At 35.2% G+C, this 14,981-nt stretch overlaps 1 protein-coding gene across 1 annotated transcript; it reads right to left on the minus strand.

The window, feature by feature from the left end:
• Positions 1–5,486: 5,486 nt before the first annotated feature.
• etv7 (ETS variant transcription factor 7) lies at positions 5,487–13,416 on the minus strand. Its single transcript, XM_016289424.1, has 9 exons — positions 13,203–13,416; positions 12,554–12,680; positions 11,822–11,986; positions 11,620–11,739; positions 10,181–10,327; positions 8,681–8,845; positions 7,397–7,539; positions 7,211–7,311; positions 5,487–6,148 (listed from the first exon to the last, which is right to left on the minus strand). The coding sequence occupies exons 1-9, from the start codon at positions 13,236–13,238 to the stop codon at positions 5,959–5,961; spliced, it is 1,194 nt and encodes a 397-aa protein (XP_016144910.1). The 5' UTR covers positions 13,239–13,416; the 3' UTR covers positions 5,487–5,958.
• Between the last annotated feature and the right edge of the window lie 1,565 nt (positions 13,417–14,981).

The raw sequence follows: 14,981 nt of genomic DNA on the forward strand, positions 1-14,981 counted from the left end.
CCCTGACATGCTGCTTCAACACTAATTGCGGTTACTGAAACCACGGCTTCTTTCTTTGCGTGAACATTATTTCCACATAGTGAGGTAGATATGTGGGGGCGTGTTAGAACGAGACATTTTAGAGGGGCGTGGCAGAGTCTTAACTTTTATAAAGAATACCTCTTTGGTATTGAGACTTTAGTCTTTGCAACTTCAGGGATCTTATCAATGCACAATCAGCTTGTAACACTCCAAAGAGAAAGGAAAACTTGAAATCGCATCAAATGACCCCTTTAATGTGCATAAACTCGCACTAGACTGAGCTTGTGATGATTTTGCAAATGGTAATGCAAATGGTCTTTGCTCGTTTTCTGTAGCTGCTTTTTGAATAACTGAGGAAATATAAGCATTATAATGAGTAACTTACAATATTTCTATTGAATTGTTATCATGTTAAATAGAAATTCAGTCACATTAAAAAGGCTGTTTTTAGCCTTACGCTGGAGTTGGTTCACTTTCCGGCAATGAAACTAAGTAAATAAACAATTAAATAAATTAACACGATAATATAGTGTATCGGCGATCTCACAGGCTGACGATAGGACGATATGAAAACTGAGCATATCACCCAACACTAGTTGTGTTTACTCTGAAAATAACAAAAAGGCACCATAGAAGTGCCTGTGTTAGGACACAGTTACAGAACTCACCCTCCAGTCTCGAGGGAACAAGGCATCTACCAGCCGGATGCAGTTGGTGACGGAGCACTGGAAGGAGAGCTGCTGGATGATGACATCGCACAGGATGGTGGAGGTATCGGACGGACAGATGTCCATGTGTCCAGCAAATGGGGAGATGGTGAGGGTGGGAGAGGAATCCTCTAAGGGCTGGATGTTTGTGAAACCTCCATCCATATAGTGCTGGCAAAGTAAACAGGTGTTGTATTTATAGCTTATTCTGGGCTGTGTGTTGGTTTAGTGTATTTATGTAGTTTTAGGCATGTTGTCACAGAGCACTTGGTACAAACACTTTTACTCACCTCTCCTTTATATTGTGGTGGGATCACGCCACAGTATACAGGGACAAAACAGCTACACAAAAGTGCCTTATAGAGGAAGGAAAGAGGCCAATAAAAGAAAAAGTGAAAGAGAAATATAGTTTGACCTATTTTACAAAGTTAGAGAGAACACTAAATTTCTTCATTAACAAATAAGCCAAAGTGATGACACTTATTTGGTTCTTCCTCTTCCTTGTGAAGAAGGGCTGCATGTTTTTAGAAATTTCTAAGAAGACCTGATGTTATAGGTATTACTATGGGATGTGCACTTGCATCTTGCTTATGCTTTCTAGAGTTTTGATGCATCTGAATTCAAACTAATTGTTGTTGGTTAAAAATGACATACATTGGTTATAACATTGTTGATAGATGGTAGCTGCCATAAACGAGTTTATCTTTGTGGGTTATTAATTACATAATAATTATGACGTCTCAATTAAACATGATTACATCTTTTCACTTTTTAGCTGATTATTTTATCTAAACATATTCCTGCAGCTAATATTAGCTTTAAAAAGACGTAATCAGTAATTGTAATAAGCATTAAAACGATTTTATTAGTTATGATTTTATTTGATATACTGCAGGTTTATTATAATATATTATGTTTATTGTGTTATTCAATCGTACAACTGCCCACGTAAAAAGGCTATTGATTATATAGTTGCTTTGGTACAAAAAGTGTTTAAAAAAGTGTCTAACTATAGCAGGCTGTGACTTATTAAAGAAAATGCAAAAAAAAAAAAAATCTTGACGTGTCTACAGCCAACATGGCAATTCGTGATTTGGTAAATTGGTAGTAAATTAAAATTAATTTGTATGATATCATCTATACATTTTCATACTACCCACTTACACCTCAGTAAGGTTTAGGTCTGGACTACTTTTTTTTCTTTCCCTAAAAGTTCATACATATTTGTAATAATCAAATTCGTATGAAATTGCCAGCTTGTCAAATAAATGTTTTATCATGAGATCTGATTTGAAGAATCAGGATCCACAGTAACAACCTGTGAGTGTGTGTTGCTTCAAGAGAGCAACCATAAATCTGCTTATTTTCTTAATTTTTTAATCATTCATTTCTAATCATGATTCATCGTTTAATTATTCCATTATATAATTATTTTTTTTTATATTACATTTTTATTTTCCTTCCTATTGCAGTGCTTATTGTTGTTGAATCTTAAGATTGTGTGGTTTCAAATGATATTTTTCTTCACAAGTAAGAGATGAGATAATATCTCCATTTTAAGGTTTTTAAAGTCACAGGATGATGTTGTGAAGCAGTCATTTTCTGTTGCTTTTGGGTTGCAATGGAAACTAACTTTTTGGATTTGTGCTGGTCCGGATGAAGTCCAGACAAAGTAGAGAGGAATCTAACACAGTCAGAGCATTGAAACATACGATTATTGCAACTACGATTATTCAATAAACCCTACTAATATATCACGTTGTCATCTGCTTTCTGCTCTTCTCTGGCTTTCTTCCTCTTTCAACCTCTCAGGCTGACAGATACGGTTATGGTACCAAACAAATTAGAGACAAAATAGATTACTTTTTATAGACTGCTAAAGATGTATGAGCTGTAATGTGACACTTATGTAAACTCAAGATTTTGTACATTTATACATATATTTTTTTCCCTTTTTAAACGACTCAATAAAGTAACACTTTGCAAGTTTTAATCATTTGTAAAGTATTAGTTTGTAGTTAATGCATAGGTTATAAAATGACGCCTCTACATTGTTAATACATAAATAGGCTACATACAAAAAGTGAGTTCGTACTGTCACTGTAATTTACAAATTATTATTGTTTAATTAGCTTATATTAAAGATTTAATGTGTTTAAACAACGTGATCTCATGAGTATTTGTTTGTATTTTACATAATGCACATTTACTTACATTTTCCATCTGCACAGACACAAAAACATTCACTATTTATGCATTTAGAAAATTATCACTTTACATTTTTCTGCCAAATAATAATAATTTTTTTTGTGGTGGTTGTTTAGGACTGGAGATGGGGTTACAATCTATTTCTATTTGTCTATTATTATATATCAATCTATATGTATACTATGTGATGTTTTTATATTCTATTTAATTAAACTATAAATTATTTTTGATGTTTTTTTATAAACTGTATATATATATATATAGAGAGAGAGAGAGAGAGAGAGAGAGAGAGAAAGAGAGAGAGAGAGAGAGAGAGAGAGAGAGAGAGACATTTATGCTTAAAGTTTTGTAAATATTTTGGAAACACTCACTATTAATTAATGTCTAATAAAAGTAGTTTATTGCCTTTATTTTAGTATTTTCCACGACTTAATGTAAAGTGAAAACTATTTACTTCTAATAAATAATTAACAACTCCTTTAAAACTGGTTTAAATACTGTACATGAGTTAGGTATGGTTAACAAATTGTTAAAAAAAACATTATAATAAAATAGATAATAAAACATTATAATATATAAAACAACTAACTCTTTACATGTGAGCTAATTAAACAATAATAACTAACGTGACAATAAATGAACAACTCACTGTGACCTATTACATAACCTATTAATGTATTACCAATGTAGAGAATACAATTTATAAACTATAAATAAACTAAGAGTTTATTATAAAATGTTACCCTGAATGAACACTTACTTTTATAAGGTCATCGCTGGAATGAAATTCTGACACGATGACATTTTTTCCATCAGAGATGCGAGTCATGGAGATGTGCAGACGGCCGCTGGCCAGAGTGTGTGCGTTATCAGGCAGACAGCGCTGCAGTGTGACCTCCAGCCACCGGAAAATATCCACCGTGGGACTGAGAAGACCGAGCGGATGCTGTTTGGTAAATCGCGCAAATTCCAGAAGCTGGTCTCGCAGACGACCTGTGAGAAGAAAAGGAGGATTTAATGACTATAGTCTCGTTTAACAGTCAGTTATAAGCCATGATTCTTGTATCCAAGTGACTTACAGCACATTAAACCCAGTACCAATCTGGTCCTCTTTAGGTGGGATTTGAACCTACAACCTTCAGAGTAAGTACAACACTAAACCTAGTCCGTGAATGAAGGTCATGGATAGAAGGATCTCAGATTACCTAGATTGGAGCCACAGACGACCGCCGCAGCGACGAGGGAACCAGCAGACGCGCCGTAGACCCTCGGAGCTCCTTGCAGGATCCAGGCCGCATTATCCAAAAGACTCTGCGCAGCACCGAGCTGGTATGTTGCTAGAAAGCCAGAACCACAGAAAGACACAGAGAGGTTCTCATTTTTAGACAGAATGCATAACGGCGAAGACATGACTAGAACGATCTCCTCAATGTCAGATGGTACGAGTTCTTCAGTTCTCGAACTAACTTTAGGTGAGGAGCATCAGTGCAACGTATAAAACATATGGTCACGGTGCTGTTAAACCAAAACTAATTTATTAAAAACCACAAGGAAGTCCCTCCTTCCCCTCTGGGATACCATGAATAATGTGAAGCCACCGAGGAGATCAAATTCTCAAATCAATTCCTCACTTCATGATGTCTAAAGTAGGCCTATTATATGTGTGTCTGCACACTTTCAACGGGCATCAGACGTAAATGTCTGCAATATTGTGGTCTTTAGAGCAGTCATATGCTTGACATTTAGTAAAATGTCTTAAAATGAGCACAATCATGACTAGATTAGATTAGCTAAACCAATCATAGATTTCAAGCACACACTGATCCCTGAAGAAGACTATGAATCACTTAAATTGAAACTTAAAGTTATCAACTTCCTCTTCCAAAACTTAGATATGTTATGTAGATAAAATAATTTTAAATGTACCTACCATTCCCACAGCTAAAGCTTATTTGCGGTGAGCAATAAACAAGTGATATCACTTCCCCCAGCTGAACGGATTGCTTTTAAGATAAATGGTTCCCATTTGGACTCAAAGGCGCCCCCATTGGTCGCAGCAATATCCAAAGGCCCCATGACTTTTCCAGCTGTTCGTGAGTTACTGGATGAGGATTAAGGATAAAAAAATAAAATAAATAATAATATTTTTTTACTCAAAATTTCTACCTGATAAAATATTTTACAGCTTGGCATAACCAGAAAAATCAGTTCTATATATATATATATAATTTTTTTTTAAAGCCTATAGGGCATATGGATTTTATTAATTTAAATGACTTTTCCAGGCCTAGAAATCAAAATTTTAAAACTAGATTAGAATTAAATTCCTCATATAGGTTTTCCAAGACAGTGGGAACCTTGGTTCTTTAAAGAAAATAAAAAAATGTTGAAGAAAAAAGGCCTAGAAATGGTAAAATATAATCAAAATTTAATCAAACACAAATTGCATACATTTTAACCTAAAAAAAACTTTTATGAGCATCTTATTTGTCAACTCCCTTTATACAGTTAATAGCTGATTAATGAATTCACAGATTTCATTCTGTAGATTATTAATGATATTCGATTAATGGTAAAAAAGCAACAATGTAATGCTGTTACAGTAAAGTATAGTATAATGCAGCGCAGTTCACAAATCTGTAAAAATAACATTGCACAGTTTTACAACCTGAGAGAAAATTTCATATCAACTCCAGTCATCAGCTATGAGAATCAATCAGAATTGTTGTGTTGAGAAATTAGTGTCATTCAGCTTTTAACACATATTAACAACAAACAACTGCACACTACTACCCTGAGTCAAAATCATGTGGTGTGGCTCTTAAACTGAGCGCATCCTAAAATAGAGTCTTGTGGAACCTCTACAGGATATCAGCCATCTCTGGTGCTGCTGATGGCTTTTCACATTGAGCTGCATTGGACGTTTACTCTGACAGAAGATCAGCTCTGGATTTCCCATTCTAAAAAAGTCAGGTTAATTAATGACTAAAGCTGATCCTGGATCAGAATGTGGGAGTGAATGTTATGGGATTGGTGATATGCTGAAGTTGTGTTCAGAGCTGGGGCTCAGTGTAGTAGGAGTCGATACAGGTGATACTTCCAGAGCGTCTTCTCTGCAGTCTGGAGACTGATAGTCAGGACTATCAGGAGACCCTGATGGTTCTCCACGGTCTGACCTGCTGTGCATGATTTCCTCAGGGGTCTTCAGAAACCTGCAGCACCGAGAGAGTGTTTGAAAACATACGATGACTGTACAACATAATATGGGCCAAGCCAATATTTTCCATTTTGAGATCACAATGCCCAGTTTAACAGAATTAACAGTTTTAGCTCCCCCTTGTGTGAGTTCAAAAATCCACTGAATCCTTGTCAATGATAAAGAATTTCAAATATGTTAGTGGATTCCGAATAAGTCTAGTCTAAAATAGGCTTTAAATGAATTGTAATTTAATTAAATTTAATACATAAATAATATACTTAAACATACTTAAGAATATCTTAAATGTGGACACAAGTGTGAACTGAAATTTATATTAAATCATTTTAGCTGAACTTCAGTTTTGATTGAAGTAGGACTAAAGTACATCTTTATATGTAATTTCATAATTCTATTGTCTTTGAAATCCGATATTTATAGTATACTAATATGTATGTCAAATATTTCAATATATTTGTAATTACACATTTGTAATGACGAAGTTACAATTTAGTATATTTACAATATATTAATTTGAAAAGTAATATCAAAAACTCTACAGTTAAAATTATAATCAAGTATTTTACATGTGCTTTGGGATAAATGCATCAAAATATGTGCAATTGTTTAAAGAAAAACGAATTAAAACATAATTATTTAAAATGTAAAGCGTTTGACATTATCACAAACTGCAATCTTTAGTTGTTTTAAGTTTAGTTTTAAGTGTGTTAACATAATCAGGAAAGTGTACTCTCTTCAAGTACACTCAAATTTAATTACCAGCCTTTTATTTGATTACCAGTGAAATATTTTCTGAAAGAACAGTTTTTTTTAAATCTTTTTAAAATTTGTAGTACACTACAAATTCACTTTCTTTATAATTAAGTGCACTTTTCTTTTTTTTAAACAAAGGATATGTAGCATTTAATAGCATGGAATTATACTGGAATTATATTAGCATCACCATCAACTAATGACAGAAATTCCCATATTAAATTCCCATATTAACCGACTACTACATTTGAGTACTAAAAAATTACAAATGTACTTCAAATGCCTTTTGAGTGCCTCCACTTACCGGAAGAGCAGCCTCTGGCCTGTCTCTTTCTTGATAATGTTGAGCTTGTAGTAATGGCGTAATGCTCTGGACATTTTCTCATAGGTCATATTGGCCCTGTTCTGCAATAACAAACAAACAGACCCAATTATTATCAGTCACACGTAAAGCAATGAAGACATGAGCTGTTCTGGTCTGTTACAGTACCTTGTGGTTGCCCCAGAGTCGTGCCAGTCCGTTGGGATCCACCACTCTGAAGATCATGGCATCCGGATCCTCCCAGCGTATAAAGGCCTCATACCTGCTGTCCGACAGCAGCTGGTACACATAGTCCCATAAGAGTTTGCAGTCTAATGAAAAGCAGTGTTGGGAAGGTTACTTTATAAATGAAATATAGGTTACAGTAAAATGCAATAAATGGTGTAAGTATTTCAATTACTTTATTAAAGTGATGTAACAATATATTTGATTACATTTTTAATTACTTTTCTAAATTTCTAACGAATGTTTTCAACTGTTAATCAGTTAATCAACTCTCAGACAGGTTGTAGCCTAAAGCTTTCAGTGGCAATGTGGATTGATGTACAGTACTTGGCCGAAGTGGTATGCTGCAAATTCAAACAAGAGAACCAATCAAATGCATCAGAATAGCATCACTTTACTAAACAGCCTTTAAATGGCAGGAGGCATTGTGCACATCAAAAACAGGCAAAGCAACAAATCAATATTATTCAACTTATCGTTATTTTCATAAGTAACTGTAATTTAATTACACATTTTTTTCTCAGTAACTGATTACAGTTACATTAATTGTGTAATTAAATTACGTAACACTGTTACATATAACTAGTTACTGCCCAACACTGAAGAAAAGACATTCCTTTATGGTTTTTGACATCCGGTATTTTTTTTTTCTCCATTACCAATGGCTGGTATCATATATTATTTTGTTACCAGTTTTCAATGTCTGAAACAAAATGCATGAGCACCTGCAATCTTTCCATTAGCCTCAGAGGTTTGTGTGGTGTTTGCAGGTCCTGTAGGTTTACTGGACAGGTTGAGAGGCACATCTCTAGAGTAAACATTTAAAGGCTGTCTGGTTTTGTCTGGAGATGTCTGTTGATTTTTTTCCTCAGGAGAATGACGAGAAAGCTCTGCAAAATACAAATAAACGGAGAGCTATAGAAGGCATTGTGCACATCAAAAACAGGCAAAGCAACAAATCAATATTATTCAACTTATCGTTATTTTCATAAGTAACTGTAATTTAATTACACATTTTTTTCTCAGTAACTGATTACAGTTACATTAATTGTGTAATTAAATTACGTAACACTGTTACATATAACTAGTTACTGCCCAACACTGAAGAAAAGACATTCCTTTATGGTTTTTGACATCCGGTATTTTTTTTTTCTCCATTACCAATGGCTGGTATCATATATTATTTTGTTACCAGTTTTCAATGTCTGAAACAAAATGCATGAGCACCTGCAATCTTTCCATTAGCCTCAGAGGTTTGTGTGGTGTTTGCAGGTCCTGTAGGTTTACTGGACAGGTTGAGAGGCACATCTCTAGAGTAAACATTTAAAGGCTGTCTGGTTTTGTCTGGAGATGTCTGTTGATTTTTTTCCTCAGGAGAATGACGAGAAAGCTCTGCAAAATACAAATAAATGGAGAGCTATAGAATCTCAAGGGTCAAAGTGACATTTTTACTTTAGTACTAAACAAACTCATCCATATCCTGTATCAGTGGTTTTCACTAGGGGCCTCAGTACACTTCCAAAGAGTTTTAACATTACATTTTACACTTCTACACTTGTAACATTCTTTTACAAAAATGTAAGCATTTTTTACAGAGTTCAGCATATGACATGCTGAAGAAAGATAATAGATATTGTGGCCACAAATTTGCTCCCACGACTTAGTGTCCATGTTGGCCACATTCATCCCCTCATTTTAGGTCAATTTTGGTCATATTTGACTAATTTGTTCCCTTGTTTTAATTTAAATTATACGATACACTAAAACCCATGGTTTAACTAAAACTAGGAATTCATTAAATCATGAGATCAAATTCTTAATTCATGTCTACAACATCTTTTACATTTCATGTGTGGGGCTTGAAAATAAAATATTTTCCATTTTTATTAAATACAAACCCATTAAAACCCATTGCAGTTCAAAGATTAACCCCTAAAGACTTACAAAATAAGCATTCTCAGAAATGTTTTATATACTGTACATCTGCATCTAGTCTTGAATAGTTCACCCAAAAATTTTTGCTGGGAATTTACTCATCCTCAGACCATCCAAGATGAAGATGAGTTCACCAGAAAAGATTTGTATGTAGCATTACATCACTTGCTCACCAACAGATCCATTGCAGTGAATGGGTGCCGTCAAAATAACCTGAGTAACCATCAGAATAACCAGAATATCCCTCTCACATCAAAATCCACTGACATACTTGTTTAGAACAGTTTTGGACTGTTTTCACTTGAAAACCGTGTTTGATCTGTGTATATTTCTCTCCTGATTCAGACATATTATGCAATATTATGGATAGAGGACTTTAGCAAGCGATTTTTAGGTTAAAAACATCTTTACCTAAAGCGATGGTTTGAAGTTAAAAAAGTTTTCATAGATCTGTTTCTTGCAAACACACAGCTTTTCACTTCACAGGGTGTTAACTGATGGACTGGAGTCTTGTGGATTACTTGTGGATTATTGTGATGTTTTTATCAGCTGTTTGGACTCTCATTCTGACGGCACCCATTCACTGCAGAGCATCCATTGCTGAGCAAGCGATGGGATGCTGAATTTCTCCAAATCTTTTCTGAAGAAAAACAATCTCATCCACGTTTTGGATGGCCTGAGGGTGAGTACATTTTCAGCAGGTTTTTATTTTTGGATGAACTATTCATTTAATAAAATAAGATCTATCCCCAGGGCTATGATTTCATGACATTTTGGGGTTTAGGCGCTGACCTCTGTGCATGCCATGTGAATGTTCAGGGTCAGCAGACAAAGGTTTCCTCTCCTGGTTCTCATCTGTGTTGCATCTAGCTGTTAACACCCAGGAATTTGGATTCACGGGACAAACAGGAACACTTCTGTTAGAGGGACCATAAGGACCTGCAAGACCAATTATCAAATGCTATTTACAGCTGTAACCGCAAAACAATTGAACATTTTATTCATATAGAGTCAAGTCTTGAAAAATGGCAAATATGAATGAAATGTATTGTACTATATTGTTTGAATGGAGGTAGGTCTAATTTAGCCACACCTATTGACAACAGCTCTAGTTGCGTTGCAACCAGGAAATTCCCTCCTGCATAAAGAAATGGGTGTTATTTAACACCATGTTACACAAATGAAGCAGATCAGTGTGTTTCCCCTCAGAATCAGTTATAAAGAACTATAAAATACTGATATAAAATGTTAGGTAAGAATGATATGCCAAATGTGAGCAAAAACAATGGCTCATTTCCTTCAACGGTGTTTCATTTATTCTCTGGCACTTGTTCAAATAGGAAGTCAGACATTTATCAAAATGCCCATAATAGAGGATTGCACAAGAATAACCTGAATAAGGAAGAGTCCTCTCGGCTTGTTACTTAAAAATGCTCTAAAATTCTGAAGTATTTCAATACTTGCTAATGCATTATTAAAATCAAAAGTTGTGCTTGTTAACATTAGTTAATGCACTGTGAATTAACATGAAATAACAACGAACGGCTGTTTTTCATTAACTAACATTAACAAAGATGAATAAGTACTGTAATACATGTATTGTTCATTGTTTGTTCATGTTCGTTAATTAAATAATGTTATTAGCTAACATTAACTAATGGATCCTAAGTGTTATTAATAATTGCATAAAAATATGCAAGTGGTCAAACAATACATGCATGACTGTTTAAAATGGATGAATTTGATTGCTTTTAAGACCTTAGCTGAACACTCCCATCTTTATGAATACATAGATAGACAGACAGACAAACAGACAGATGATAGATAGCTAGATAGACAGACAGACAAACAGACAGATGATAGATAGATAGACAGACAGACAAACAGACAGATGATAGATAGATAGACAGACAGACAAACAGACAGATGATAGATAGATAGACAGACAGACAAACAGACAGATGATAGATAGATAGACAGACAGACAAACAGACAGATGATAGATAGATAGACAGACAGACAAACAGACAGATGATAGATAGATAGACAGACAGACAGATAGATAGATAGACAGACAGACAGACAGACAGATAGATAGATAGATAGATAGATAGATAGATAGATAGATAGATAGATAGATAGATAGATAGATAGATAGATAGATAGACAGACAGACTGACAAACAGACTGACAAACAGACAGACAGATAGATAGATAGATAGATAGATCACCTGTCGTCCCGTGTGAGACGGGCGTCTGATGTGACTGTGTGTTGGAGCTGGACAGCGGGCTGAAGATCGCACATCTCCTCTGCTGCTTCACATGTTGAAGGAGTTCATACAGAACGTCACCTGTCACAGCAGTTGCCATTATTATTATAAAAGATATGTACAAAACTGATAAATATAACTTATTCATTTCAGTATCACACACCAGAGCTGGGACAGCGAAGACGGAAGTCTTCTTTGGTGAGAAGACAAAGTGCCTTTCCATTCATCTCAAATTTTTGGTGGTCCGCACGTCGCAGAGAATATTCCCTCTGAGCCCAGCGCAGCCAGAGATTCACGTCCTCCTTATTCCACAAGGATGGATTGATCCCTGTGCATTACAAGCATAAAATACAGCGTTAGTTCACCCAAAAATGAAAACACTGGCAGCATTTACTCACCCTCATGTCTTTCAAAATCTGTATAAATTTCTTTATTTTACGGTAATTTTATGAGAATTTTGGAGAATAATGAGGCTGCAATGGACGTAGACAGTGTTTAGTGGCTCGGAATATCCATAAAAGGCATAAAAACACCAAACAAGCACGCAAATGCCTGACTTACTATATTCCATGTCATATGAAGCCCTTTGGGGAGGAACAGACCAAAACTTAGGTCATAATTTGGTGAAAATCATCCCCTTCTTATGAGCATTTGCACGCATTCAAAACTGATGTGATGTAATGCAGGCACAAGGCACAATATTTGCACGTTTGAATCTAATTTGACAGTAGGTTTTGAGTGAATAAGTTCTGTCTATTCCTTTCACCAAACTTTGTATGGCTTTGGACTATAAGTAGACTTATATATGTATATAAGAAGACAAATGCTTTATGCTACGTTGAGTACATTTGTCCTTTAATGCTATTCATGTAAATTATTTCATGTGGGAACATACGTAGTCTTCCAGGTAGCTTGCAGAGTTCATCAGGCACTGTCTCATACCCGAATGGAGGTTCATTTTGAGGGTCGTGCATAATCGGAGAGCAAACTGGGGGTTTGTTCCCATTACAGCTCTGCTGAAGCTTGGAAGGGAAAGCAGAAAGAAACATGTACTTCAAGAAAAATCTAAGAAAAGTCCTTCACTCTCAAAATCCATGTTTTCAGTGATGTATAATAATGCATTGACATGAATGAATCAGAAAATACAGAAATTTGGCAATCGACTCTTGCTGTATGAACACAAACTGAGATCTCAATACACACAGCAAAAGTGAAAGTAAATGTGAGGCACCCAACAGTTTTTATTTTCAGTTTTGCACTGTTGCCTAATTTTTTTACTAAAGTAAATTTGCATCAAAAATCTACATTAATATTTGACTTTTTTATTATGACATTTGAGAGGGTTTACAAAATAACAAAAAAAGAAAGCTAGTTGAATAAAATATTTGTTTAAGTGAGCAGTTGATGTGATTTTCATGCATTTAAAGTATTTTCCTTCGTTGTGGGCATTAATAAAACATTGGCTACTAATTAAAAGTCAACCATAGAACTATAGCCTATTATCTGGTTGTGAGTGAGAGCTGTGCGTTTATCATGGATCTTACCTTTATCAAAGGTGGCGGTGAGGAGGCGTCACTCATGTTCTGTAGCCTTCAAGACTTGACAAACTCTTCTAAAAATTCGCTACAATATTTATACCTGATTACTGAATCAATAGCTGATCGATATATACACCAAATACAGCATGTGGTGTCGCGTAAAGTCTTAGTGCTGCACAGCAGATTTTGTCTTCTTCTTATGCGAATCGCTGCAATATTAAGAATCCTTCCGGGAAATGAAAACGAAAGAGAGAGGATCTGCCAGGGGCTGTGTGCACACAAATCGCTCAACCGCTGTAGGGAAGAGATCGGTCCCGTGTTTGTGAAATATTAAATGTGTGTGAAATAAGCACAGTGGTAAAACTTTAAAACTGGCAAATTAACAAAATACTGTAGACTAGAAGCTCTGAGATAGATTAAAAAAAAATAGTATTCCACTTTTGGATTTGTATATCGTTATGCGTATGAATTAATTACATTTCAGTTATCAGTCATCAACAATTTTCTTTTGAGAACCTGTTTATTTACAATATATATACATATATATATATATATATATATATATATATATATATATATATATATATATAAGTACTGTATATTCCATCATCCCCATGGTATGACAAGTAATATGTGTTATCCAGTAATCAAACAAAATATAAAAACAATTTAAAAGAAATGAAACGAAAGCCTGAAAATATAAATTAAATAATAATAATAATGTCACTGACAGATCATTTTGATGTGTGAAATATTAACTCAAAATTGATATATACTTGAAACTGTGAGAAATATGTTAGTTTTTTTGTTTTGTTTTTTCTATGCAGAAAATGGATTCCGATGAGTGAGTGAAGCGTGAGCTTAAAGTTAAAGTTAAAGGGGTCATGATGCGATTTCAAGTTTTCCTTTCCCTTTGGAGTGTTACAAGCTGTTCGTGAATAGATAAGATCACTAAAGTTGCAAAGACTAAAGTCTCAAACCCAAAGAGATATTCTTTATAAAAGTTAAGACTCTTCCCCGCCCTCCTAAAACTCCTCGTTCAAACACGCCCCCACATGTCTACGTCACTGTGTGATTTGCATAGCGCCGCCCAAATGTTCACGCAAAGAAAGAAGGCGTAACTTTATTGTTGTTACCACCGATGCCACCATGTTGTGAAGACGCTGTGTGTTTCGTTGGAAGTTTGAGTATTGTTAAAATGGGACATGAAAAAAAACAATCTCTTTATTTATTCCTTCTCTTTCTAGCTTGTACTTATTTGAACAATGTCTAGAAACTTGCTATTACAGGCACTTCCTGTATCTGTTCGCCTCTTTGTAAAGGATCGCTTTTGTATCCCCCAATTGTAAGTTGCTTTGGATAAAAGCGTCTGCAAAATGACTAAATGTAAATGTAAATGTAAGTTTGGCCTTCCAAAAGAGGACACAACTAGAAATCAGTGGTTAAGTTGTATTTACAAAACTGTTCCAGAACAGTTCAACCCAAATATTCAGATGTGTGCAGCGCATTTTATGGAGGACTGTTTCCTGATCCTGGGAGAGTAGACTACAATGCCGGCTGTTCTGACTCACAGACTGTAAGTACGTTCCCCTTCAGGAACTCGAGCTGCGTCGAGTCGCTTTGGGAACGCCCTTGCGTGACCGCGTTCTGAAGCACGTGTCAAATCCGTCCAATGGAGCAGCGAGACGTCACGAGCAGGGTGACGTAAGCATCAGAAAGCATAAAAGCACATCCGGTTCTGCCCTTCAGTAGCGCTCTGTGTATGTGTCTGTCTATTTACTGTTG

The sequence above is a fragment of the Sinocyclocheilus grahami genome, unplaced genomic scaffold (genome assembly GCF_001515645.1).
Source record: "Sinocyclocheilus grahami isolate Dianchi unplaced genomic scaffold, SAMN03320097.WGS_v1.1 scaffold245.1, whole genome shotgun sequence".
Classification (NCBI taxonomy): Eukaryota; Metazoa; Chordata; class Actinopteri; order Cypriniformes; family Cyprinidae; genus Sinocyclocheilus; species Sinocyclocheilus grahami.

What these genes read in the sequence shown, in the direction of transcription:
- etv7 (XM_016289424.1), bottom strand. Translation starts at nt 13,238, where the DNA reads ATGAGTGACGCCTCCTCACCGCCACCTTTGATAAAG. An exon ending in CACCGCCACCTTTGATAAAG is followed by an intron (nt 12,681 to 13,202) that starts GTAAGATCCATG and finishes TTCCCTTCCAAG; the next exon opens with CTTCAGCAGAGCTGTAATGG. An exon ending in GACTCTGGGGCAACCACAAG is followed by an intron (nt 7,312 to 7,396) that starts GTACTGTAACAG and finishes TTGTTATTGCAG; the next exon opens with AACAGGGCCAATATGACCTA.